This window comes from Poecilia mexicana, unplaced genomic scaffold (assembly GCF_051168715.1).
Source record: "Poecilia mexicana isolate PSO_F unplaced genomic scaffold, ASM5116871v1 ptg000104l_RagTag, whole genome shotgun sequence".
Lineage (NCBI taxonomy): Eukaryota > Metazoa > Chordata > Actinopteri > Cyprinodontiformes > Poeciliidae > Poecilia > Poecilia mexicana.
Window position 1 is genome coordinate 18,592 of NW_028263441.1, and position 27,756 is coordinate 46,347.

The 27,756-nt window shown below is 39.4% G+C and overlaps 10 protein-coding genes across 10 annotated transcripts; all 10 read left to right on the plus strand.

Moving 5' to 3' along the window:
• The first annotated feature begins 790 nt into the window (after positions 1-790).
• On the plus strand, positions 791-3,718 carry LOC148152325 (uncharacterized). The gene is made up of 2 exons (XM_088003644.1): positions 791-3,624; positions 3,702-3,718. Exons 1-2 carry the CDS (start codon positions 2,580-2,582, stop codon positions 3,716-3,718), a joined length of 1,062 nt encoding a protein of 353 aa, XP_087859770.1. The 5' UTR covers positions 791-2,579.
• On the plus strand, positions 3,617-5,315 carry LOC148152326 (uncharacterized). The gene has a single exon (XM_088003649.1). It carries the CDS (start codon positions 3,771-3,773, stop codon positions 4,761-4,763), a length of 993 nt encoding a protein of 330 aa, XP_087859775.1. The 5' UTR covers positions 3,617-3,770; the 3' UTR covers positions 4,764-5,315.
• LOC148152327 (uncharacterized) lies at positions 4,796-9,228 on the plus strand. Its single transcript, XM_088003645.1, has one exon. It carries the CDS (start codon positions 4,796-4,798, stop codon positions 6,959-6,961), a length of 2,166 nt encoding a protein of 721 aa, XP_087859771.1. The 3' UTR covers positions 6,962-9,228.
• A 39-nt stretch (positions 9,229-9,267) lies between these two features.
• On the plus strand, positions 9,268-10,966 carry LOC148152328 (uncharacterized). The gene has a single exon (XM_088003650.1). It carries the CDS (start codon positions 9,422-9,424, stop codon positions 10,412-10,414), a length of 993 nt encoding a protein of 330 aa, XP_087859776.1. The 5' UTR covers positions 9,268-9,421; the 3' UTR covers positions 10,415-10,966.
• LOC148152329 (uncharacterized) lies at positions 10,447-14,879 on the plus strand. The gene has a single exon (XM_088003647.1). It carries the CDS (start codon positions 10,447-10,449, stop codon positions 12,610-12,612), a length of 2,166 nt encoding a protein of 721 aa, XP_087859773.1. The 3' UTR covers positions 12,613-14,879.
• Positions 14,880-14,918: 39 nt separating this feature from the next.
• On the plus strand, positions 14,919-16,617 carry LOC148152330 (uncharacterized). Its single transcript, XM_088003652.1, has one exon. It carries the CDS (start codon positions 15,073-15,075, stop codon positions 16,063-16,065), a length of 993 nt encoding a protein of 330 aa, XP_087859778.1. The 5' UTR covers positions 14,919-15,072; the 3' UTR covers positions 16,066-16,617.
• Positions 16,098-20,530, plus strand: LOC148152331 (uncharacterized). The gene has a single exon (XM_088003646.1). The coding sequence runs from the start codon at positions 16,098-16,100 to the stop codon at positions 18,261-18,263; it is 2,166 nt and encodes a 721-aa protein (XP_087859772.1). The 3' UTR covers positions 18,264-20,530.
• A 39-nt stretch (positions 20,531-20,569) lies between these two features.
• On the plus strand, positions 20,570-22,268 carry LOC148152332 (uncharacterized). The gene has a single exon (XM_088003653.1). The coding sequence runs from the start codon at positions 20,724-20,726 to the stop codon at positions 21,714-21,716; it is 993 nt and encodes a 330-aa protein (XP_087859779.1). The 5' UTR covers positions 20,570-20,723; the 3' UTR covers positions 21,717-22,268.
• Positions 21,749-26,181, plus strand: LOC148152333 (uncharacterized). Its single transcript, XM_088003648.1, has one exon. The coding sequence runs from the start codon at positions 21,749-21,751 to the stop codon at positions 23,912-23,914; it is 2,166 nt and encodes a 721-aa protein (XP_087859774.1). The 3' UTR covers positions 23,915-26,181.
• A 39-nt stretch (positions 26,182-26,220) lies between these two features.
• On the plus strand, positions 26,221-27,684 carry LOC148152334 (uncharacterized). The gene has a single exon (XM_088003654.1). The coding sequence runs from the start codon at positions 26,375-26,377 to the stop codon at positions 27,365-27,367; it is 993 nt and encodes a 330-aa protein (XP_087859780.1). The 5' UTR covers positions 26,221-26,374; the 3' UTR covers positions 27,368-27,684.
• Positions 27,685-27,756: the final 72 nt, after the last annotated feature.

Consider the following 27,756-nt stretch of genomic DNA (forward strand, 5'->3'; position numbering starts at 1 on the left):
GGCCTGCAGGCCCACGACATCCGGCAGCACACCCTTCGGCTCCCTCGTGGCGGGCCTATAGCTCCTCAACAAAAGGCTTCCGGATGGCAAAACCGCTCCCCTTTTATTCCCGGGAACCTCCCCCACCGGCCCAAAGGCCACCCGCCCCGGACCCGAGCTCCAAAAGATTTTTTCAATGCCCAAAACACTCCCAGACATAGGGCAGCACCGACCCATGTCGACTTATGGCTGCAACCATCAACCCACAAGGTCACGGATCGACCCCCCAACCCGTGCTTCTTCAAATAACCAAATGTCACCCACACCTCCATCCCGTTGCCCGGTCAAAGGGCCGACGGAAACAAGTCAAGGCAGAGTTAAAAACAAAACTTCAGCTAGAGGAACTCGTACACAATTCCTGTGAAAATGAGAGCCGGACTGAAAGCGCTGTTGTACCCTGCCCCCGTCCCTCGCAGACATAGGGCAGCACCACACCATGTCGACTTATGGCTGAAACCACACACCCACGGGGTCACGGATCGACCCCAAACACGTATTTCTTCAAATAACCAAATGTCCCCATGTGGCTAAAGTGCTTCCTCAGGGCAAAGGTGACCCCCCCGCATCGCTTCCGACCCCCCCAGACCTCCATCCCGCATTTGGAAACGCTTTCCCCATTCGCCTGACTCCACGTGTCAGGAATGAGCCCAAACGGCATCACCCCCGAACTCAGAGAAACCCTCTCCACAGTGGAACACAAGGACCCTTTCTCCCCACCAGCAACAAAATTAGTTAGGACCATTAAGGAAAACTTTCAAAAACTAGTTGATAAAACCCAAATGTTAAAAGATTATAAAATTATTGGAGCATTTAGACGTAATAAAAATCTTAAAGATCATCTTATTAAGGCTAAAGTTCCACCTCTGGTTGAATTCAAGTCCAAAAGTAAAGAGCAGTACTTCAAACACCTCAAATGGATACGCAGTTTTTCTAATAAAAAGGTATTTTTATCCAAATATGAAGGGAACCTTCGCTCAAAGAACTGTGTGTACCTGATTACATGCAAAAAATGTGGAAAACAATACGTAGGGGAGACAAGAAACACCATCTTAATAAGATTTCACCAGCATAAACAAAATATCCTTAAGAAGAAAAAAACAAATACCCACCTGGTTCAACATTTCATCTCCCATGGTTGGGAATCTGTCTCGGTAACTGTCATCCAAGCCGATCTTAGGTGGACAGTTGCCCAAAGACGCACGGCTGAAAGAGTCTGGATCTTTAAACTTGAAACTAAATATCCTAAGGGTCTAAATGAAAAGTTCAACTAAAGCCTTTTTATCTTACTTTATATCATATATTCCCTGTAATTTGATTGATTTAACCTTACCACAATTTTTAATTCTTACCCTAACCATTTGAAACCCCATGCCTCATCCTAACCTTACAGTATTTTTTATTCTCACCCTAACCATTTGAAACCCTATGCCTCATCCTAACCTTACAGTATTTTTTATTCTCACCCTAACCATTTGAAACCCTATGCCTCATCCTAACCTTACAGTATTTTTAATTCTTACCCTAACCATTTAAAACCCTATGCCTCATCCTAACCATTGAACCCTATTTTAAATAGAATTTTCATAATTTATATAAGGATTTTTCCTAAAAAATAAAAAATAAAAAAGGATCAAACTGGGATAATATAATGTTTCAATGGAAAATTTTAAAGTCGACACAATTGAATCTTGATACGGGGAAGCCAGGAACAGTGATGGCCTGTGCACTATAAATTCTGTCGCCTTCGGCGACAGAATTTAAATTCTGTTTCCCCTAACCAGCCCGTGCCTCCTGTGAACCTGCCTCCGGATTTCTTGGATTCTTGTGACACTTTTTACACTTGATGAGGAGAAGATCAACAACAAATGATGGTTGCATGAACAAGTTTTTGTTACAGGATAAAGATTCATCTATGACAGGACTGTGTAAATAAAGATGTCAAATTCACATTATTAATAAGAATAATTTTGATTATTGTATGGACATATGCTTATAAAAAAAGAAAAAGAAAATAAGTTTCTTTGTATATCATATATGAATGAAAAAGAACACAATGTTATAAAGATTTTAAATTGTTTATTATTGATTAATACACAATCTGACGGTCTTTGAACACACCACTAATATGTAACAACCAATTGTGAGACTCTTTTTACTTTTCTGTTGGAGGAAGGACTGACACTTGTAAAAAACTGTATCTTATTGGCTTAAGCACCGGAAGTGTTTATTGGACAATTTGTTGCAGCACAGCCGTGACAGTGCATTTGCGACTGCACCTGATGCACAGATAACGCTACTTCGATTCATTGTAAGTTGTTGTTTACTTTTTAACAAGCCAGCCTGAAGAAGGTTTGATCACAAACCGAAACGTTGCATCGGCTTGTTTTTATTTGTTCTTTTTATGTTTGAATACAAAATTAAAAGTGCCTTTCAGCAATTAATCTAAGCTCCGTTTTTGATATTAGCAAGTAGCTAATTGGCTAGTAGTTAGCACATGACACAACGTTTTTTTGAGCTAAATTAAGACAAAAAGAGTGGACATGCCGAACTTTTTTGATGATTATGATGGATGGACAACAGTACAACACAGACGGGGACGCAGGGTGAATCGCTTTGATGATGGTGGCCGAAGATACGACGATTACGGACCGGAGCGGCTCTACCGGAGGGACTTCTCCCCCCCTGATATGCAAGAACGGCGTAGAGAGGCCTATTACCCTTCACAGGAGAGACGGCAAGGACGAAGGATTTATCCATCCTATGAAAGGGGACAAACACGCAGAAGGGACTACCCCTCCCACGACAGGCGACAAACCTATGCTGAGGTTACGAGATATGGCAGAACCTTCGAGGGGAGGAGGGACTACCAAGATGGAGACCGCAGGAGTGGACCGACGCCATTTTATCCCCAAAATAGAATGCGCAGAGATGAGGGAGAGATGAGGAGACAGGATTGGAGAGGAGGATGGAATTCGAACAGAAATAGGAGATATTTTAATTCTCCACCTCCCAGACAACGGATGAGACCTCAGACGGAACGGATCCAGTCGGATGACCCAGATTTCCTGGAAAAGGTTCGTGTCATTCACAGACTGATTAAATCCATACATCATTTAAATAATGTGTCACAGAAAGAATACCCTCCATCTCTGAAAAAAATGACACAAAATCTATCTAGATTTGTTAAACCAGCAATCCCAAACAGGGACACACAGACTTTAATCGAACAGAATGCCAAAAACTGGGCTGAAACTACAATTACGATCTTACAAGATCATTATAACCTCAATATAGAGACAGAAATTCAGATTCTTTCTCAGCTTTCTGCAGATGACTGGCGCCCCCCTTTTGAAATTGCATCGTCTTGGGCCAAAAGAAACCTGGGTCGTAGACTCACTGAGGAGACACTGGACCAAACGCAGGCAGTTATTGTGGCAAAGATGGCGGATTTGAAATCAACAGAGAGAGCACCGGCTGAACCTGCTAGGAGGACCAGACAAGAACGCGTCATTCAGACCAGAGGTGAATCTTCACACGTTCCAAACAGGGAAATGAGATTAGAATCAGCCAGAGGAGAGACGAACAGTGATCGACCTCACCGACGGAGGCCAACACCCCCCCGTGTAGGACCAGTGAGATCACATGCGCTCCCCATAAACCAGAGGTTGGTTACAGCTGAAGTCCATGCTCCACCCCCTAACCAACGCACGCCTCTTAAAACGACTGCCACAATGACTGAAGGACAAAATACAGACTGGACAGTCATTTTTGATGAGAGCGATGATGGAGAGAGCTTCCATTCAGACTTGGATTCCGAAGATCCTGAGGAGATCATTCAGGAACCTCTGGAACAGAGAAAACCAAGACAGAGAGAAACAGCTGATCAACAAAGGGAAAATCCAGAGAAGGAAGGAGATATTCACCTTGAGGAGCCTTCACATTCTTCTGATGCCCCTCTCCAAGATCCGCCTCCTGATTCCCATCCATCTACAGATGAACAGGAACCGGCAGTAAGAGATCTGACAGAAGAATTAAATCTAGAATCACAAGACTGTGGTGAGAAAGAAAAATCCCCTGTCATCGTTCCTCGCATCAGACTGACTCCCATCAACATCACCAGATTGAGGTCCAGCGTCCAAACAAAGCTACAAGTGGAATCTGTGGATGAAGAGTCTTCACCTGAGCAACAGACCTGCACACCAACTAAACACGCCAATACACCGAGAAAGTTCCAGGACTGGGGTCTCCATATCACAAAGAAAAATGTGATAATGGGGGACTCTAATGTTGCAAGAATGCCATCCTTTGCAACTAATAAAGTCCAAATTGACAGTTTTCCAGGGGCAAAATGGTGCCATGCTGAGGCGGTTTTGGATAAGACCACCACTAACATTATTGTAGAGAAGCTTGTGCTTTCTTTTGGGCTCTGTAACAGGTCACAGAGGGACAAGAGGACACCGGTGGCCGAGTTGAAAAGAGCGCTTCAAGCGGCCCAGGAACTGTTTCCAGAAGCAACTGTCTTCGTGCCCATCATAAACTTTTCTACAAATCTACCGGAGAGAGAAAAAGGCATGTTACTACATTTAAATAATTTCATTCAAGGTTTAGATAATCATATTCCTGCTTTGCCAGATGATAAATTCAATACAGAAAAAGATCATATCCACTGGACAAAAAATACTGCCATCTACATGCTTAAACATTGGAGTGACTATGTAAACTAAACATCCCCAGAAGCCCGTCGCATCGGGAGGGGATGAAAAGTGTTATCAATCTTTCAAAATCACTCATACTTTCGGATGCACAATATAGTCTTCTTGATAAGGGTCTTAATTTTATTCCTACTACAAGCCACAATAAAAATTTAAGATTTCAAACAGAATTTGACTTACAACAATACCATAGAAGGTTAAAATTAGCATTATATTATAAGGATAAAACTGAATCGGAATCTCAGCCATTTACTTTAAAATCAGACTGGACACCCCCTATGGGCAAACTTCCACCTCAAATATTTAACCTTATTAAAGCGGATCAGGAATTTTTTCTAAAACATTTTTACCCAATTTATATAAAATCAAATCTCACTTCTGAGGAGCTTGATGCGTTACAAGAACTTAAAAATAATAAAGACATCATCTTAAAACCAGCCGATAAAGGGAGTGCCATAGTTATATTTGATAGAGACCAATATTTACAGGAGGGATACAGACAGCTTAATGATAAAAAATATTACTCCAAATTGAAAAAACCAATTTACTTAGAAACGATTCCAATGGTGGAAAAAATTATTAATAATTTATTTGTAAAGAAATTCATTAATATCAAACAAAAAAAGTATTTGTTAGGCTCTAAGGAACCGAGGGCGAGACTCTTTTATATGCTTCCAAAAATCCATAAAGACCCTGCCAGTTGGCCTGTTCCATTTAAGATACCACCAGGGAGACCCATAGTCTCGGATTGCGACAGTGAAACTTATTATACAGCTGAATATTTGGATTATTTTTTGAACCCTTTATCCACTAAACATGCAAGCTATATCAAAGATACTTATGACTTTGTTGACAAGGTTAAAAAATTAGTGGTCCCAGAACAATTTTTTATCTTTTCATTAGACATCGACAGTCTTTATACAAATATAGACACAAAAGAAGGACTTTACGCAGTAAAAGAAATTTTCAGAAAATTTCCAGACAAAAAAAGACCAGAAAAAGAGTTGTTACAATTATTAGAAATCAATTTGACTCGGAATGATTTTGAATTTGATGGAGAATTTTTTCTCCAAATAAAGGGAACTGCCATGGGCAAAAAATTTGCACCGGCATATGCCAACATTTTTATGGCCCAATGGGAAACATCCGCATTAAAAAAATGCTCTAAAAAACCCACCTGCTATTTTAGATATTTGGATGACATTTTTGGATTGTGGCCACACTCTGAGGCAGAATTTGAAGATTTCTTGATGACCTTGAATAACCATAATGCATCTATAAAATTAAAATCAACCATTAATATAAATTCTATTGATTTCCTAGATACAACTGTATTTAAAGGTCCAAATTTTCAGAAAAACCATACCCTGGATATCAAGGTCTTCTTCAAACCAACAGATACACATTCTTTATTATTTAAAACAAGTTTTCATCCGAAACACACTTTTGCCGGACTCATCAAATCCCAGTTGTTAAGGTTTCATAGAATCTGCACTCAGGAGACTGATTTCAGAGCAGCCACTAAAACGTTGTTCTCTGCTTTGGCCAACAGGGGGTACTGTCGCTCCTTTTTGAGAAAAGGGCTTAAAACATTTCTGAAAACTAAACCCATAGATGTATCTCCCCTGTTACCTTTTGTTACCTCTTTCTCCCCACCAGCAACAAAATTAGTTAGGACCATTAAGGAAAACTTTCAAAAACTAGTTGATAAAACCCAAATGTTAAAAGATTATAAAATTATTGGAGCATTTAGACGTAATAAAAATCTTAAAGATCATCTTATTAAGGCTAAAGTTCCACCTCTGGTTGAATTCAAGTCCAAAAGTAAAGAGCAGTACTTCAAACACCTCAAATGGATACGCAGTTTTTCTAATAAAAAGGTATTTTTATCCAAATATGAAGGGAACCTTCGCTCAAAGAACTGTGTGTACCTGATTACATGCAAAAAATGTGGAAAACAATACGTAGGGGAGACAAGAAACACCATCTTAATAAGATTTCACCAGCATAAACAAAATATCCTTAAGAAGAAAAAAACAAATACCCACCTGGTTCAACATTTCATCTCCCATGGTTGGGAATCTGTCTCGGTAACTGTCATCCAAGCCGATCTTAGGTGGACAGTTGCCCAAAGACGCACGGCTGAAAGAGTCTGGATCTTTAAACTTGAAACTAAATATCCTAAGGGTCTAAATGAAAAGTTCAACTAAAGCCTTTTTATCTTACTTTATATCATATATTCCCTGTAATTTGATTGATTTAACCTTACCACAATTTTTAATTCTTACCCTAACCATTTGAAACCCCATGCCTCATCCTAACCTTACAGTATTTTTTATTCTCACCCTAACCATTTGAAACCCTATGCCTCATCCTAACCTTACAGTATTTTTTATTCTCACCCTAACCATTTGAAACCCTATGCCTCATCCTAACCTTACAGTATTTTTAATTCTTACCCTAACCATTTAAAACCCTATGCCTCATCCTAACCATTGAACCCTATTTTAAATAGAATTTTCATAATTTATATAAGGATTTTTCCTAAAAAATAAAAAATAAAAAAGGATCAAACTGGGATAATATAATGTTTCAATGGAAAATTTTAAAGTCGACACAATTGAATCTTGATACGGGGAAGCCAGGAACAGTGATGGCCTGTGCACTATAAATTCTGTCGCCTTCGGCGACAGAATTTAAATTCTGTTTCCCCTAACCAGCCCGTGCCTCCTGTGAACCTGCCTCCGGATTTCTTGGATTCTTGTGACACTTTTTACACTTGATGAGGAGAAGATCAACAACAAATGATGGTTGCATGAACAAGTTTTTGTTACAGGATAAAGATTCATCTATGACAGGACTGTGTAAATAAAGATGTCAAATTCACATTATTAATAAGAATAATTTTGATTATTGTATGGACATATGCTTATAAAAAAAGAAAAAGAAAATAAGTTTCTTTGTATATCATATATGAATGAAAAAGAACACAATGTTATAAAGATTTTAAATTGTTTATTATTGATTAATACACAATCTGACGGTCTTTGAACACACCACTAATATGTAACAACCAATTGTGAGACTCTTTTTACTTTTCTGTTGGAGGAAGGACTGACACTTGTAAAAAACTGTATCTTATTGGCTTAAGCACCGGAAGTGTTTATTGGACAATTTGTTGCAGCACAGCCGTGACAGTGCATTTGCGACTGCACCTGATGCACAGATAACGCTACTTCGATTCATTGTAAGTTGTTGTTTACTTTTTAACAAGCCAGCCTGAAGAAGGTTTGATCACAAACCGAAACGTTGCATCGGCTTGTTTTTATTTGTTCTTTTTATGTTTGAATACAAAATTAAAAGTGCCTTTCAGCAATTAATCTAAGCTCCGTTTTTGATATTAGCAAGTAGCTAATTGGCTAGTAGTTAGCACATGACACAACGTTTTTTTGAGCTAAATTAAGACAAAAAGAGTGGACATGCCGAACTTTTTTGATGATTATGATGGATGGACAACAGTACAACACAGACGGGGACGCAGGGTGAATCGCTTTGATGATGGTGGCCGAAGATACGACGATTACGGACCGGAGCGGCTCTACCGGAGGGACTTCTCCCCCCCTGATATGCAAGAACGGCGTAGAGAGGCCTATTACCCTTCACAGGAGAGACGGCAAGGACGAAGGATTTATCCATCCTATGAAAGGGGACAAACACGCAGAAGGGACTACCCCTCCCACGACAGGCGACAAACCTATGCTGAGGTTACGAGATATGGCAGAACCTTCGAGGGGAGGAGGGACTACCAAGATGGAGACCGCAGGAGTGGACCGACGCCATTTTATCCCCAAAATAGAATGCGCAGAGATGAGGGAGAGATGAGGAGACAGGATTGGAGAGGAGGATGGAATTCGAACAGAAATAGGAGATATTTTAATTCTCCACCTCCCAGACAACGGATGAGACCTCAGACGGAACGGATCCAGTCGGATGACCCAGATTTCCTGGAAAAGGTTCGTGTCATTCACAGACTGATTAAATCCATACATCATTTAAATAATGTGTCACAGAAAGAATACCCTCCATCTCTGAAAAAAATGACACAAAATCTATCTAGATTTGTTAAACCAGCAATCCCAAACAGGGACACACAGACTTTAATCGAACAGAATGCCAAAAACTGGGCTGAAACTACAATTACGATCTTACAAGATCATTATAACCTCAATATAGAGACAGAAATTCAGATTCTTTCTCAGCTTTCTGCAGATGACTGGCGCCCCCCTTTTGAAATTGCATCGTCTTGGGCCAAAAGAAACCTGGGTCGTAGACTCACTGAGGAGACACTGGACCAAACGCAGGCAGTTATTGTGGCAAAGATGGCGGATTTGAAATCAACAGAGAGAGCACCGGCTGAACCTGCTAGGAGGACCAGACAAGAACGCGTCATTCAGACCAGAGGTGAATCTTCACACGTTCCAAACAGGGAAATGAGATTAGAATCAGCCAGAGGAGAGACGAACAGTGATCGACCTCACCGACGGAGGCCAACACCCCCCCGTGTAGGACCAGTGAGATCACATGCGCTCCCCATAAACCAGAGGTTGGTTACAGCTGAAGTCCATGCTCCACCCCCTAACCAACGCACGCCTCTTAAAACGACTGCCACAATGACTGAAGGACAAAATACAGACTGGACAGTCATTTTTGATGAGAGCGATGATGGAGAGAGCTTCCATTCAGACTTGGATTCCGAAGATCCTGAGGAGATCATTCAGGAACCTCTGGAACAGAGAAAACCAAGACAGAGAGAAACAGCTGATCAACAAAGGGAAAATCCAGAGAAGGAAGGAGATATTCACCTTGAGGAGCCTTCACATTCTTCTGATGCCCCTCTCCAAGATCCGCCTCCTGATTCCCATCCATCTACAGATGAACAGGAACCGGCAGTAAGAGATCTGACAGAAGAATTAAATCTAGAATCACAAGACTGTGGTGAGAAAGAAAAATCCCCTGTCATCGTTCCTCGCATCAGACTGACTCCCATCAACATCACCAGATTGAGGTCCAGCGTCCAAACAAAGCTACAAGTGGAATCTGTGGATGAAGAGTCTTCACCTGAGCAACAGACCTGCACACCAACTAAACACGCCAATACACCGAGAAAGTTCCAGGACTGGGGTCTCCATATCACAAAGAAAAATGTGATAATGGGGGACTCTAATGTTGCAAGAATGCCATCCTTTGCAACTAATAAAGTCCAAATTGACAGTTTTCCAGGGGCAAAATGGTGCCATGCTGAGGCGGTTTTGGATAAGACCACCACTAACATTATTGTAGAGAAGCTTGTGCTTTCTTTTGGGCTCTGTAACAGGTCACAGAGGGACAAGAGGACACCGGTGGCCGAGTTGAAAAGAGCGCTTCAAGCGGCCCAGGAACTGTTTCCAGAAGCAACTGTCTTCGTGCCCATCATAAACTTTTCTACAAATCTACCGGAGAGAGAAAAAGGCATGTTACTACATTTAAATAATTTCATTCAAGGTTTAGATAATCATATTCCTGCTTTGCCAGATGATAAATTCAATACAGAAAAAGATCATATCCACTGGACAAAAAATACTGCCATCTACATGCTTAAACATTGGAGTGACTATGTAAACTAAACATCCCCAGAAGCCCGTCGCATCGGGAGGGGATGAAAAGTGTTATCAATCTTTCAAAATCACTCATACTTTCGGATGCACAATATAGTCTTCTTGATAAGGGTCTTAATTTTATTCCTACTACAAGCCACAATAAAAATTTAAGATTTCAAACAGAATTTGACTTACAACAATACCATAGAAGGTTAAAATTAGCATTATATTATAAGGATAAAACTGAATCGGAATCTCAGCCATTTACTTTAAAATCAGACTGGACACCCCCTATGGGCAAACTTCCACCTCAAATATTTAACCTTATTAAAGCGGATCAGGAATTTTTTCTAAAACATTTTTACCCAATTTATATAAAATCAAATCTCACTTCTGAGGAGCTTGATGCGTTACAAGAACTTAAAAATAATAAAGACATCATCTTAAAACCAGCCGATAAAGGGAGTGCCATAGTTATATTTGATAGAGACCAATATTTACAGGAGGGATACAGACAGCTTAATGATAAAAAATATTACTCCAAATTGAAAAAACCAATTTACTTAGAAACGATTCCAATGGTGGAAAAAATTATTAATAATTTATTTGTAAAGAAATTCATTAATATCAAACAAAAAAAGTATTTGTTAGGCTCTAAGGAACCGAGGGCGAGACTCTTTTATATGCTTCCAAAAATCCATAAAGACCCTGCCAGTTGGCCTGTTCCATTTAAGATACCACCAGGGAGACCCATAGTCTCGGATTGCGACAGTGAAACTTATTATACAGCTGAATATTTGGATTATTTTTTGAACCCTTTATCCACTAAACATGCAAGCTATATCAAAGATACTTATGACTTTGTTGACAAGGTTAAAAAATTAGTGGTCCCAGAACAATTTTTTATCTTTTCATTAGACATCGACAGTCTTTATACAAATATAGACACAAAAGAAGGACTTTACGCAGTAAAAGAAATTTTCAGAAAATTTCCAGACAAAAAAAGACCAGAAAAAGAGTTGTTACAATTATTAGAAATCAATTTGACTCGGAATGATTTTGAATTTGATGGAGAATTTTTTCTCCAAATAAAGGGAACTGCCATGGGCAAAAAATTTGCACCGGCATATGCCAACATTTTTATGGCCCAATGGGAAACATCCGCATTAAAAAAATGCTCTAAAAAACCCACCTGCTATTTTAGATATTTGGATGACATTTTTGGATTGTGGCCACACTCTGAGGCAGAATTTGAAGATTTCTTGATGACCTTGAATAACCATAATGCATCTATAAAATTAAAATCAACCATTAATATAAATTCTATTGATTTCCTAGATACAACTGTATTTAAAGGTCCAAATTTTCAGAAAAACCATACCCTGGATATCAAGGTCTTCTTCAAACCAACAGATACACATTCTTTATTATTTAAAACAAGTTTTCATCCGAAACACACTTTTGCCGGACTCATCAAATCCCAGTTGTTAAGGTTTCATAGAATCTGCACTCAGGAGACTGATTTCAGAGCAGCCACTAAAACGTTGTTCTCTGCTTTGGCCAACAGGGGGTACTGTCGCTCCTTTTTGAGAAAAGGGCTTAAAACATTTCTGAAAACTAAACCCATAGATGTATCTCCCCTGTTACCTTTTGTTACCTCTTTCTCCCCACCAGCAACAAAATTAGTTAGGACCATTAAGGAAAACTTTCAAAAACTAGTTGATAAAACCCAAATGTTAAAAGATTATAAAATTATTGGAGCATTTAGACGTAATAAAAATCTTAAAGATCATCTTATTAAGGCTAAAGTTCCACCTCTGGTTGAATTCAAGTCCAAAAGTAAAGAGCAGTACTTCAAACACCTCAAATGGATACGCAGTTTTTCTAATAAAAAGGTATTTTTATCCAAATATGAAGGGAACCTTCGCTCAAAGAACTGTGTGTACCTGATTACATGCAAAAAATGTGGAAAACAATACGTAGGGGAGACAAGAAACACCATCTTAATAAGATTTCACCAGCATAAACAAAATATCCTTAAGAAGAAAAAAACAAATACCCACCTGGTTCAACATTTCATCTCCCATGGTTGGGAATCTGTCTCGGTAACTGTCATCCAAGCCGATCTTAGGTGGACAGTTGCCCAAAGACGCACGGCTGAAAGAGTCTGGATCTTTAAACTTGAAACTAAATATCCTAAGGGTCTAAATGAAAAGTTCAACTAAAGCCTTTTTATCTTACTTTATATCATATATTCCCTGTAATTTGATTGATTTAACCTTACCACAATTTTTAATTCTTACCCTAACCATTTGAAACCCCATGCCTCATCCTAACCTTACAGTATTTTTTATTCTCACCCTAACCATTTGAAACCCTATGCCTCATCCTAACCTTACAGTATTTTTTATTCTCACCCTAACCATTTGAAACCCTATGCCTCATCCTAACCTTACAGTATTTTTAATTCTTACCCTAACCATTTAAAACCCTATGCCTCATCCTAACCATTGAACCCTATTTTAAATAGAATTTTCATAATTTATATAAGGATTTTTCCTAAAAAATAAAAAATAAAAAAGGATCAAACTGGGATAATATAATGTTTCAATGGAAAATTTTAAAGTCGACACAATTGAATCTTGATACGGGGAAGCCAGGAACAGTGATGGCCTGTGCACTATAAATTCTGTCGCCTTCGGCGACAGAATTTAAATTCTGTTTCCCCTAACCAGCCCGTGCCTCCTGTGAACCTGCCTCCGGATTTCTTGGATTCTTGTGACACTTTTTACACTTGATGAGGAGAAGATCAACAACAAATGATGGTTGCATGAACAAGTTTTTGTTACAGGATAAAGATTCATCTATGACAGGACTGTGTAAATAAAGATGTCAAATTCACATTATTAATAAGAATAATTTTGATTATTGTATGGACATATGCTTATAAAAAAAGAAAAAGAAAATAAGTTTCTTTGTATATCATATATGAATGAAAAAGAACACAATGTTATAAAGATTTTAAATTGTTTATTATTGATTAATACACAATCTGACGGTCTTTGAACACACCACTAATATGTAACAACCAATTGTGAGACTCTTTTTACTTTTCTGTTGGAGGAAGGACTGACACTTGTAAAAAACTGTATCTTATTGGCTTAAGCACCGGAAGTGTTTATTGGACAATTTGTTGCAGCACAGCCGTGACAGTGCATTTGCGACTGCACCTGATGCACAGATAACGCTACTTCGATTCATTGTAAGTTGTTGTTTACTTTTTAACAAGCCAGCCTGAAGAAGGTTTGATCACAAACCGAAACGTTGCATCGGCTTGTTTTTATTTGTTCTTTTTATGTTTGAATACAAAATTAAAAGTGCCTTTCAGCAATTAATCTAAGCTCCGTTTTTGATATTAGCAAGTAGCTAATTGGCTAGTAGTTAGCACATGACACAACGTTTTTTTGAGCTAAATTAAGACAAAAAGAGTGGACATGCCGAACTTTTTTGATGATTATGATGGATGGACAACAGTACAACACAGACGGGGACGCAGGGTGAATCGCTTTGATGATGGTGGCCGAAGATACGACGATTACGGACCGGAGCGGCTCTACCGGAGGGACTTCTCCCCCCCTGATATGCAAGAACGGCGTAGAGAGGCCTATTACCCTTCACAGGAGAGACGGCAAGGACGAAGGATTTATCCATCCTATGAAAGGGGACAAACACGCAGAAGGGACTACCCCTCCCACGACAGGCGACAAACCTATGCTGAGGTTACGAGATATGGCAGAACCTTCGAGGGGAGGAGGGACTACCAAGATGGAGACCGCAGGAGTGGACCGACGCCATTTTATCCCCAAAATAGAATGCGCAGAGATGAGGGAGAGATGAGGAGACAGGATTGGAGAGGAGGATGGAATTCGAACAGAAATAGGAGATATTTTAATTCTCCACCTCCCAGACAACGGATGAGACCTCAGACGGAACGGATCCAGTCGGATGACCCAGATTTCCTGGAAAAGGTTCGTGTCATTCACAGACTGATTAAATCCATACATCATTTAAATAATGTGTCACAGAAAGAATACCCTCCATCTCTGAAAAAAATGACACAAAATCTATCTAGATTTGTTAAACCAGCAATCCCAAACAGGGACACACAGACTTTAATCGAACAGAATGCCAAAAACTGGGCTGAAACTACAATTACGATCTTACAAGATCATTATAACCTCAATATAGAGACAGAAATTCAGATTCTTTCTCAGCTTTCTGCAGATGACTGGCGCCCCCCTTTTGAAATTGCATCGTCTTGGGCCAAAAGAAACCTGGGTCGTAGACTCACTGAGGAGACACTGGACCAAACGCAGGCAGTTATTGTGGCAAAGATGGCGGATTTGAAATCAACAGAGAGAGCACCGGCTGAACCTGCTAGGAGGACCAGACAAGAACGCGTCATTCAGACCAGAGGTGAATCTTCACACGTTCCAAACAGGGAAATGAGATTAGAATCAGCCAGAGGAGAGACGAACAGTGATCGACCTCACCGACGGAGGCCAACACCCCCCCGTGTAGGACCAGTGAGATCACATGCGCTCCCCATAAACCAGAGGTTGGTTACAGCTGAAGTCCATGCTCCACCCCCTAACCAACGCACGCCTCTTAAAACGACTGCCACAATGACTGAAGGACAAAATACAGACTGGACAGTCATTTTTGATGAGAGCGATGATGGAGAGAGCTTCCATTCAGACTTGGATTCCGAAGATCCTGAGGAGATCATTCAGGAACCTCTGGAACAGAGAAAACCAAGACAGAGAGAAACAGCTGATCAACAAAGGGAAAATCCAGAGAAGGAAGGAGATATTCACCTTGAGGAGCCTTCACATTCTTCTGATGCCCCTCTCCAAGATCCGCCTCCTGATTCCCATCCATCTACAGATGAACAGGAACCGGCAGTAAGAGATCTGACAGAAGAATTAAATCTAGAATCACAAGACTGTGGTGAGAAAGAAAAATCCCCTGTCATCGTTCCTCGCATCAGACTGACTCCCATCAACATCACCAGATTGAGGTCCAGCGTCCAAACAAAGCTACAAGTGGAATCTGTGGATGAAGAGTCTTCACCTGAGCAACAGACCTGCACACCAACTAAACACGCCAATACACCGAGAAAGTTCCAGGACTGGGGTCTCCATATCACAAAGAAAAATGTGATAATGGGGGACTCTAATGTTGCAAGAATGCCATCCTTTGCAACTAATAAAGTCCAAATTGACAGTTTTCCAGGGGCAAAATGGTGCCATGCTGAGGCGGTTTTGGATAAGACCACCACTAACATTATTGTAGAGAAGCTTGTGCTTTCTTTTGGGCTCTGTAACAGGTCACAGAGGGACAAGAGGACACCGGTGGCCGAGTTGAAAAGAGCGCTTCAAGCGGCCCAGGAACTGTTTCCAGAAGCAACTGTCTTCGTGCCCATCATAAACTTTTCTACAAATCTACCGGAGAGAGAAAAAGGCATGTTACTACATTTAAATAATTTCATTCAAGGTTTAGATAATCATATTCCTGCTTTGCCAGATGATAAATTCAATACAGAAAAAGATCATATCCACTGGACAAAAAATACTGCCATCTACATGCTTAAACATTGGAGTGACTATGTAAACTAAACATCCCCAGAAGCCCGTCGCATCGGGAGGGGATGAAAAGTGTTATCAATCTTTCAAAATCACTCATACTTTCGGATGCACAATATAGTCTTCTTGATAAGGGTCTTAATTTTATTCCTACTACAAGCCACAATAAAAATTTAAGATTTCAAACAGAATTTGACTTACAACAATACCATAGAAGGTTAAAATTAGCATTATATTATAAGGATAAAACTGAATCGGAATCTCAGCCATTTACTTTAAAATCAGACTGGACACCCCCTATGGGCAAACTTCCACCTCAAATATTTAACCTTATTAAAGCGGATCAGGAATTTTTTCTAAAACATTTTTACCCAATTTATATAAAATCAAATCTCACTTCTGAGGAGCTTGATGCGTTACAAGAACTTAAAAATAATAAAGACATCATCTTAAAACCAGCCGATAAAGGGAGTGCCATAGTTATATTTGATAGAGACCAATATTTACAGGAGGGATACAGACAGCTTAATGATAAAAAATATTACTCCAAATTGAAAAAACCAATTTACTTAGAAACGATTCCAATGGTGGAAAAAATTATTAATAATTTATTTGTAAAGAAATTCATTAATATCAAACAAAAAAAGTATTTGTTAGGCTCTAAGGAACCGAGGGCGAGACTCTTTTATATGCTTCCAAAAATCCATAAAGACCCTGCCAGTTGGCCTGTTCCATTTAAGATACCACCAGGGAGACCCATAGTCTCGGATTGCGACAGTGAAACTTATTATACAGCTGAATATTTGGATTATTTTTTGAACCCTTTATCCACTAAACATGCAAGCTATATCAAAGATACTTATGACTTTGTTGACAAGGTTAAAAAATTAGTGGTCCCAGAACAATTTTTTATCTTTTCATTAGACATCGACAGTCTTTATACAAATATAGACACAAAAGAAGGACTTTACGCAGTAAAAGAAATTTTCAGAAAATTTCCAGACAAAAAAAGACCAGAAAAAGAGTTGTTACAATTATTAGAAATCAATTTGACTCGGAATGATTTTGAATTTGATGGAGAATTTTTTCTCCAAATAAAGGGAACTGCCATGGGCAAAAAATTTGCACCGGCATATGCCAACATTTTTATGGCCCAATGGGAAACATCCGCATTAAAAAAATGCTCTAAAAAACCCACCTGCTATTTTAGATATTTGGATGACATTTTTGGATTGTGGCCACACTCTGAGGCAGAATTTGAAGATTTCTTGATGACCTTGAATAACCATAATGCATCTATAAAATTAAAATCAACCATTAATATAAATTCTATTGATTTCCTAGATACAACTGTATTTAAAGGTCCAAATTTTCAGAAAAACCATACCCTGGATATCAAGGTCTTCTTCAAACCAACAGATACACATTCTTTATTATTTAAAACAAGTTTTCATCCGAAACACACTTTTGCCGGACTCATCAAATCCCAGTTGTTAAGGTTTCATAGAATCTGCACTCAGGAGACTGATTTCAGAGCAGCCACTAAAACGTTGTTCTCTGCTTTGGCCAACAGGGGGTACTGTCGCTCCTTTTTGAGAAAAGGGCTTAAAACATTTCTGAAAACTAAACCCATAGATGTATCTCCCCTGTTACCTTTTGTTACCTCTTTCTCCCCACCAGCAACAAAATTAGTTAGGACCATTAAGGAAAACTTTCAAAAACTAGTTGATAAAACCCAAATGTTAAAAGATTATAAAATTATTGGAGCATTTAGACGTAATAAAAATCTTAAAGATCATCTTATTAAGGCTAAAGTTCCACCTCTGGTTGAATTCAAGTCCAAAAGTAAAGAGCAGTACTTCAAACACCTCAAATGGATACGCAGTTTTTCTAATAAAAAGGTATTTTTATCCAAATATGAAGGGAACCTTCGCTCAAAGAACTGTGTGTACCTGATTACATGCAAAAAATGTGGAAAACAATACGTAGGGGAGACAAGAAACACCATCTTAATAAGATTTCACCAGCATAAACAAAATATCCTTAAGAAGAAAAAAACAAATACCCACCTGGTTCAACATTTCATCTCCCATGGTTGGGAATCTGTCTCGGTAACTGTCATCCAAGCCGATCTTAGGTGGACAGTTGCCCAAAGACGCACGGCTGAAAGAGTCTGGATCTTTAAACTTGAAACTAAATATCCTAAGGGTCTAAATGAAAAGTTCAACTAAAGCCTTTTTATCTTACTTTATATCATATATTCCCTGTAATTTGATTGATTTAACCTTACCACAATTTTTAATTCTTACCCTAACCATTTGAAACCCCATGCCTCATCCTAACCTTACAGTATTTTTTATTCTCACCCTAACCATTTGAAACCCTATGCCTCATCCTAACCTTACAGTATTTTTTATTCTCACCCTAACCATTTGAAACCCTATGCCTCATCCTAACCTTACAGTATTTTTAATTCTTACCCTAACCATTTAAAACCCTATGCCTCATCCTAACCATTGAACCCTATTTTAAATAGAATTTTCATAATTTATATAAGGATTTTTCCTAAAAAATAAAAAATAAAAAAGGATCAAACTGGGATAATATAATGTTTCAATGGAAAATTTTAAAGTCGACACAATTGAATCTTGATACGGGGAAGCCAGGAACAGTGATGGCCTGTGCACTATAAATTCTGTCGCCTTCGGCGACAGAATTTAAATTCTGTTTCCCCTAACCAGCCCGTGCCTCCTGTGAACCTGCCTCCGGATTTCTTGGATTCTTGTGACACTTTTTACACTTGATGAGGAGAAGATCAACAACAAATGATGGTTGCATGAACAAGTTTTTGTTACAGGATAAAGATTCATCTATGACAGGACTGTGTAAATAAAGATGTCAAATTCACATTATTAATAAGAATAATTTTGATTATTGTATGGACATATGCTTATAAAAAAAGAAAAAGAAAATAAGTTTCTTTGTATATCATATATGAATGAAAAAGAACACAATGTTATAAAGATTTTAAATTGTTTATTATTGATTAATACACAATCTGACGGTCTTTGAACACACCACTAATATGTAACAACCAATTGTGAGACTCTTTTTACTTTTCTGTTGGAGGAAGGACTGACACTTGTAAAAAACTGTATCTTATTGGCTTAAGCACCGGAAGTGTTTATTGGACAATTTGTTGCAGCACAGCCGTGACAGTGCATTTGCGACTGCACCTGATGCACAGATAACGCTACTTCGATTCATTGTAAGTTGTTGTTTACTTTTTAACAAGCCAGCCTGAAGAAGGTTTGATCACAAACCGAAACGTTGCATCGGCTTGTTTTTATTTGTTCTTTTTATGTTTGAATACAAAATTAAAAGTGCCTTTCAGCAATTAATCTAAGCTCCGTTTTTGATATTAGCAAGTAGCTAATTGGCTAGTAGTTAGCACATGACACAACGTTTTTTTGAGCTAAATTAAGACAAAAAGAGTGGACATGCCGAACTTTTTTGATGATTATGATGGATGGACAACAGTACAACACAGACGGGGACGCAGGGTGAATCGCTTTGATGATGGTGGCCGAAGATACGACGATTACGGACCGGAGCGGCTCTACCGGAGGGACTTCTCCCCCCCTGATATGCAAGAACGGCGTAGAGAGGCCTATTACCCTTCACAGGAGAGACGGCAAGGACGAAGGATTTATCCATCCTATGAAAGGGGACAAACACGCAGAAGGGACTACCCCTCCCACGACAGGCGACAAACCTATGCTGAGGTTACGAGATATGGCAGAACCTTCGAGGGGAGGAGGGACTACCAAGATGGAGACCGCAGGAGTGGACCGACGCCATTTTATCCCCAAAATAGAATGCGCAGAGATGAGGGAGAGATGAGGAGACAGGATTGGAGAGGAGGATGGAATTCGAACAGAAATAGGAGATATTTTAATTCTCCACCTCCCAGACAACGGATGAGACCTCAGACGGAACGGATCCAGTCGGATGACCCAGATTTCCTGGAAAAGGTTCGTGTCATTCACAGACTGATTAAATCCATACATCATTTAAATAATGTGTCACAGAAAGAATACCCTCCATCTCTGAAAAAAATGACACAAAATCTATCTAGATTTGTTAAACCAGCAATCCCAAACAGGGACACACAGACTTTAATCGAACAGAATGCCAAAAACTGGGCTGAAACTACAATTACGATCTTACAAGATCATTATAACCTCAATATAGAGACAGAAATTCAGATTCTTTCTCAGCTTTCTGCAGATGACTGGCGCCCCCCTTTTGAAATTGCATCGTCTTGGGCCAAAAGAAACCTGGGTCGTAGACTCACTGAGGAGACACTGGACCAAACGCAGGCAGTTATTGTGGCAAAGATGGCGGATTTGAAATCAACAGAGAGAGCACCGGCTGAACCTGCTAGGAGGACCAGACAAGAACGCGTCATTCAGACCAGAGGTGAATCTTCACACGTTCCAAACAGGGAAATGAGATTAGAATCAGCCAGAGGAGAGACGAACAGTGATCGACCTCACCGACGGAGGCCAACACCCCCCCGTGTAGGACCAGTGAGATCACATGCGCTCCCCATAAACCAGAGGTTGGTTACAGCTGAAGTCCATGCTCCACCCCCTAACCAACGCACGCCTCTTAAAACGACTGCCACAATGACTGAAGGACAAAATACAGACTGGACAGTCATTTTTGATGAGAGCGATGATGGAGAGAGCTTCCATTCAGACTTGGATTCCGAAGATCCTGAGGAGATCATTCAGGAACCTCTGGAACAGAGAAAACCAAGACAGAGAGAAACAGCTGATCAACAAAGGGAAAATCCAGAGAAGGAAGGAGATATTCACCTTGAGGAGCCTTCACATTCTTCTGATGCCCCTCTCCAAGATCCGCCTCCTGATTCCCATCCATCTACAGATGAACAGGAACCGGCAGTAAGAGATCTGACAGAAGAATTAAATCTAGAATCACAAGACTGTGGTGAGAAAGAAAAATCCCCTGTCATCGTTCCTCGCATCAGACTGACTCCCATCAACATCACCAGATTGAGGTCCAGCGTCCAAACAAAGCTACAAGTGGAATCTGTGGATGAAGAGTCTTCACCTGAGCAACAGACCTGCACACCAACTAAACACGCCAATACACCGAGAAAGTTCCAGGACTGGGGTCTCCATATCACAAAGAAAAATGTGATAATGGGGGACTCTAATGTTGCAAGAATGCCATCCTTTGCAACTAATAAAGTCCAAATTGACAGTTTTCCAGGGGCAAAATGGTGCCATGCTGAGGCGGTTTTGGATAAGACCACCACTAACATTATTGTAGAGAAGCTTGTGCTTTCTTTTGGGCTCTGTAACAGGTCACAGAGGGACAAGAGGACACCGGTGGCCGAGTTGAAAAGAGCGCTTCAAGCGGCCCAGGAACTGTTTCCAGAAGCAACTGTCTTCGTGCCCATCATAAACTTTTCTACAAATCTACCGGAGAGAGAAAAAGGCATGTTACTACATTTAAATAATTTCATTCAAGGTTTAGATAATCATATTCCTGCTTTGCCAGATGATAAATTCAATACAGAAAAAGATCATATCCACTGGACAAAAAATACTGCCATCTACATGCTTAAACATTGGAGTGACTATGTAAACTAAACATCCCCAGAAGCCCGTCGCATCGGGAGGGGATGAAAAGTGTTATCAATCTTTCAAAATCACTCATACTTTCGGATGCACAATATAGTCTTCTTGATAAGGGTCTTAATTTTATTCCTACTACAAGCCACAATAAAAATTTAAGATTTCAAACAGAATTTGACTTACAACAATACCATAGAAGGTTAAAATTAGCATTATATTATAAGGATAAAACTGAATCGGAATCTCAGCCATTTACTTTAAAATCAGACTGGACACCCCCTATGGGCAAACTTCCACCTCAAATATTTAACCTTATTAAAGCGGATCAGGAATTTTTTCTAAAACATTTTTACCCAATTTATATAAAATCAAATCTCACTTCTGAGGAGCTTGATGCGTTACAAGAACTTAAAAATAATAAAGACATCATCTTAAAACCAGCCGATAAAGGGAGTGCCATAGTTATATTTGATAGAGACCAATATTTACAGGAGGGATACAGACAGCTTAATGATAAAAAATATTACTCCAAATTGAAAAAACCAATTTACTTAGAAACGATTCCAATGGTGGAAAAAATTATTAATAATTTATTTGTAAAGAAATTCATTAATATCAAACAAAAAAAGTATTTGTTAGGCTCTAAGGAACCGAGGGCGAGACTCTTTTATATGCTTCCAAAAATCCATAAAGACCCTGCCAGTTGGCCTGTTCCATTTAAGATACCACCAGGGAGACCCATAGTCTCGGATTGCGACAGTGAAACTTATTATACAGCTGAATATTTGGATTATTTTTTGAACCCTTTATCCACTAAACATGCAAGCTATATCAAAGATACTTATGACTTTGTTGACAAGGTTAAAAAATTAGTGGTCCCAGAACAATTTTTTATCTTTTCATTAGACATCGACAGTCTTTATACAAATATAGACACAAAAGAAGGACTTTACGCAGTAAAAGAAATTTTCAGAAAATTTCCAGACAAAAAAAGACCAGAAAAAGAGTTGTTACAATTATTAGAAATCAATTTGACTCGGAATGATTTTGAATTTGATGGAGAATTTTTTCTCCAAATAAAGGGAACTGCCATGGGCAAAAAATTTGCACCGGCATATGCCAACATTTTTATGGCCCAATGGGAAACATCCGCATTAAAAAAATGCTCTAAAAAACCCACCTGCTATTTTAGATATTTGGATGACATTTTTGGATTGTGGCCACACTCTGAGGCAGAATTTGAAGATTTCTTGATGACCTTGAATAACCATAATGCATCTATAAAATTAAAATCAACCATTAATATAAATTCTATTGATTTCCTAGATACAACTGTATTTAAAGGTCCAAATTTTCAGAAAAACCATACCCTGGATATCAAGGTCTTCTTCAAACCAACAGATACACATTCTTTATTATTTAAAACAAGTTTTCATCCGAAACACACTTTTGCCGGACTCATCAAATCCCAGTTGTTAAGGTTTCATAGAATCTGCACTCAGGAGACTGATTTCAGAGCAGCCACTAAAACGTTGTTCTCTGCTTTGGCCAACAGGGGGTACTGTCGCTCCTTTTTGAGAAAAGGGCTTAAAACATTTCTGAAAACTAAACCCATAGATGTATCTCCCCTGTTACCTTTTGTTACCTCTTTCTCCCCACCAGCAACAAAATTAGTTAGGACCATTAAGGAAAACTTTCAAAAACTAGTTGATAAAACCCAAATGTTAAAAGATTATAAAATTATTGGAGCATTTAGACGTAATAAAAATCTTAAAGATCATCTTATTAAGGCTAAAGTTCCACCTCTGGTTGAATTCAAGTCCAAAAGTAAAGAGCAGTACTTCAAACACCTCAAATGGATACGCAGTTTTTCTAATAAAAAGGTATTTTTATCCAAATATGAAGGGAACCTTCGCTCAAAGAACTGTGTGTACCTGATTACATGCAAAAAATGTGGAAAACAATACGTAGGGGAGACAAGAAACACCATCTTAATAAGATTTCACCAGCATAAACAAAATATCCTTAAGAAGAAAAAAACAAATACCCACCTGGTTCAACATTTCATCTCCCATGGTTGGGAATCTGTCTCGGTAACTGTCATCCAAGCCGATCTTAGGTGGACAGTTGCCCAAAGACGCACGGCTGAAAGAGTCTGGATCTTTAAACTTGAAACTAAATATCCTAAGGGTCTAAATGAAAAGTTCAACTAAAGCCTTTTTATCTTACTTTATATCATATATTCCCTGTAATTTGATTGATTTAACCTTACCACAATTTTTAATTCTTACCCTAACCATTTGAAACCCCATGCCTCATCCTAACCTTACAGTATTTTTTATTCTCACCCTAACCATTTGAAACCCTATGCCTCATCCTAACCTTACAGTATTTTTTATTCTCACCCTAACCATTTGAAACCCTATGCCTCATCCTAACCTTACAGTATTTTTTATTCTCACCCTAACCATTTAAAACCCTATGCCTCATCCTAACCATTGAACCCTATTTTAAATAGAATTTTCATAATTTATATAAGGATTTTTCCTAAAAAATAAAAAATAAAAAAGGATCAAACTGGGATAATATAATGTTTCAATGGAAAATTTTAAAGTCGACACAATTGAATCTTGATACGGGGAAGCCAGGAACAGTGATGGCCTGTGCACTATAAATTCTGTCGCCTTCGGCGACAGAATTTAAATTCTGTTTCCCCTAACCAGCCCGTGCCTCCTGTGAACCTGCCTCCGGATTTCTTGGATTCTTGTGACACTTTTTACACTTGATGAGGAGAAGATCAACAACAAATGATGGTTGCATGAACAAGTTTTTGTTACAGGATAAAGATTCATCTATGACAGGACTGTGTAAATAAAGATGTCAAATTCACATTATTAATAAGAATAATTTTGATTATTGTATGGACATATGCTTATAAAAAAAGAAAAAGAAAATAAGTTTCTTTGTATATCATATATGAATGAAAAAGAACACAATGTTATAAAGATTTTAAATTGTTTATTATTGATTAATACACAATCTGACGGTCTTTGAACACACCACTAATATGTAACAACCAATTGTGAGACTCTTTTTACTTTTCTGTTGGAGGAAGGACTGACACTTGTAAAAAACTGTATCTTATTGGCTTAAGCACCGGAAGTGTTTATTGGACAATTTGTTGCAGCACAGCCGTGACAGTGCATTTGCGACTGCACCTGATGCACAGATAACGCTACTTCGATTCATTGTAAGTTGTTGTTTACTTTTTAACAAGCCAGCCTGAAGAAGGTTTGATCACAAACCGAAACGTTGCATCGGCTTGTTTTTATTTGTTCTTTTTATGTTTGAATACAAAATTAAAAGTGCCTTTCAGCAATTAATCTAAGCTCCGTTTTTGATATTAGCAAGTAGCTAATTGGCTAGTAGTTAGCACATGACACAACGTTTTTTTGAGCTAAATTAAGACAAAAAGAGTGGACATGCCGAACTTTTTTGATGATTATGATGGATGGACAACAGTACAACACAGACGGGGACGCAGGGTGAATCGCTTTGATGATGGTGGCCGAAGATACGACGATTACGGACCGGAGCGGCTCTACCGGAGGGACTTCTCCCCCCCTGATATGCAAGAACGGCGTAGAGAGGCCTATTACCCTTCACAGGAGAGACGGCAAGGACGAAGGATTTATCCATCCTATGAAAGGGGACAAACACGCAGAAGGGACTACCCCTCCCACGACAGGCGACAAACCTATGCTGAGGTTACGAGATATGGCAGAACCTTCGAGGGGAGGAGGGACTACCAAGATGGAGACCGCAGGAGTGGACCGACGCCATTTTATCCCCAAAATAGAATGCGCAGAGATGAGGGAGAGATGAGGAGACAGGATTGGAGAGGAGGATGGAATTCGAACAGAAATAGGAGATATTTTAATTCTCCACCTCCCAGACAACGGATGAGACCTCAGACGGAACGGATCCAGTCGGATGACCCAGATTTCCTGGAAAAGGTTCGTGTCATTCACAGACTGATTAAATCCATACATCATTTAAATAATGTGTCACAGAAAGAATACCCTCCATCTCTGAAAAAAATGACACAAAATCTATCTAGATTTGTTAAACCAGCAATCCCAAACAGGGACACACAGACTTTAATCGAACAGAATGCCAAAAACTGGGCTGAAACTACAATTACGATCTTACAAGATCATTATAACCTCAATATAGAGACAGAAATTCAGATTCTTTCTCAGCTTTCTGCAGATGACTGGCGCCCCCCTTTTGAAATTGCATCGTCTTGGGCCAAAAGAAACCTGGGTCGTAGACTCACTGAGGAGACACTGGACCAAACGCAGGCAGTTATTGTGGCAAAGATGGCGGATTTGAAATCAACAGAGAGAGCACCGGCTGAACCTGCTAGGAGGACCAGACAAGAACGCGTCATTCAGACCAGAGGTGAATCTTCACACGTTCCAAACAGGGAAATGAGATTAGAATCAGCCAGAGGAGAGACGAACAGTGATCGACCTCACCGACGGAGGCCAACACCCCCCCGTGTAGGACCAGTGAGATCACATGCGCTCCCCATAAACCAGAGGTTGGTTACAGCTGAAGTCCATGCTCCACCCCCTAACCAACGCACGCCTCTTAAAACGACTGCCACAATGACTGAAGGACAAAATACAGACTGGACAGTCATTTTTGATGAGAGCGATGATGGAGAGAGCTTCCATTCAGACTTGGATTCCGAAGATCCTGAGGAGATCATTCAGGAACCTCTGGAACAGAGAAAACCAAGACAGAGAGAAACAGCTGATCAACAAAGGGAAAATCCAGAGAAGGAAGGAGATATTCACCTTGAGGAGCCTTCACATTCTTCTGATGCCCCTCTCCAAGATCCGCCTCCTGATTCCCATCCATCTACAGATGAACAGGAACCGGCAGTAAGAGATCTGACAGAAGAATTAAATCTAGAATCACAAGACTGTGGTGAGAAAGAAAAATCCCCTGTCATCGTTCCTCGCATCAGACTGACTCCCATCAACATCACCAGATTGAGGTCCAGCGTCCAAACAAAGCTACAAGTGGAATCTGTGGATGAAGAGTCTTCACCTGAGCAACAGACCTGCACACCAACTAAACACGCCAATACACCGAGAAAGTTCCAGGACTGGGGTCTCCATATCACAAAGAAAAATGTGATAATGGGGGACTCTAATGTTGCAAGAATGCCATCCTTTGCAACTAATAAAGTCCAAATTGACAGTTTTCCAGGGGCAAAATGGTGCCATGCTGAGGCGGTTTTGGATAAGACCACCACTAACATTATTGTAGAGAAGCTTGTGCTTTCTTTTGGGCTCTGTAACAGGTCACAGAGGGACAAGAGGACACCGGTGGCCGAGTTGAAAAGAGCGCTTCAAGCGGCCCAGGAACTGTTTCCAGAAGCAACTGTCTTCGTGCCCATCATAAACTTTTCTACAAATCTACCGGAGAGAGAAAAAGGCATGTTACTACATTTAAATAATTTCATTCAAGGTTTAGATAATCATATTCCTGCTTTGCCAGATGATAAATTCAATACAGAAAAAGATCATATCCACTGGACAAAAAATACTGCCATCTACATGCTTAAACATTGGAGTGACTATGTAAACTAAACATCCCCAGAAGCCCGTCGCATCGGGAGGGGATGAAAAGTGTTATCAATCTTTCAAAATCACTCATACTTTCGGATGCACAATATAGTCTTCTTGATAAGGGTCTTAATTTTATTCCTACTACAAGCCACAATAAAAATTTAAGATTTCAAACAGAATTTGACTTACAACAATACCATAGAAGGTTAAAATTAGCATTATATTATAAGGATAAAACTGAATCGGAATCTCAGCCATTTACTTTAAAATCAGACTGGACACCCCCTATGGGCAAACTTCCACCTCAAATATTTAACCTTATTAAAGCGGATCAGGAATTTTTTCTAAAACATTTTTACCCAATTTATATAAAATCAAATCTCACTTCTGAGGAGCTTGATGCGTTACAA

What these genes read in the sequence shown, in the direction of transcription:
- LOC148152326 (XM_088003649.1), top strand. Translation starts at nt 3,771, where the DNA reads ATGACTGAAGGACAAAATACAGACTGGACAGTCATTTTTGATGAGAGC.
- LOC148152334 (XM_088003654.1), top strand. Translation starts at nt 26,375, where the DNA reads ATGACTGAAGGACAAAATACAGACTGGACAGTCATTTTTGATGAGAGC.
- LOC148152325 (XM_088003644.1), top strand. Translation starts at nt 2,580, where the DNA reads ATGCCGAACTTTTTTGATGATTATGATGGATGGACAACAGTACAACAC.
- LOC148152327 (XM_088003645.1), top strand. Translation starts at nt 4,796, where the DNA reads ATGAAAAGTGTTATCAATCTTTCAAAATCACTCATACTTTCGGATGCA.
- LOC148152332 (XM_088003653.1), top strand. Translation starts at nt 20,724, where the DNA reads ATGACTGAAGGACAAAATACAGACTGGACAGTCATTTTTGATGAGAGC.
- LOC148152333 (XM_088003648.1), top strand. Translation starts at nt 21,749, where the DNA reads ATGAAAAGTGTTATCAATCTTTCAAAATCACTCATACTTTCGGATGCA.
- LOC148152331 (XM_088003646.1), top strand. Translation starts at nt 16,098, where the DNA reads ATGAAAAGTGTTATCAATCTTTCAAAATCACTCATACTTTCGGATGCA.
- LOC148152330 (XM_088003652.1), top strand. Translation starts at nt 15,073, where the DNA reads ATGACTGAAGGACAAAATACAGACTGGACAGTCATTTTTGATGAGAGC.
- LOC148152329 (XM_088003647.1), top strand. Translation starts at nt 10,447, where the DNA reads ATGAAAAGTGTTATCAATCTTTCAAAATCACTCATACTTTCGGATGCA.
- LOC148152328 (XM_088003650.1), top strand. Translation starts at nt 9,422, where the DNA reads ATGACTGAAGGACAAAATACAGACTGGACAGTCATTTTTGATGAGAGC.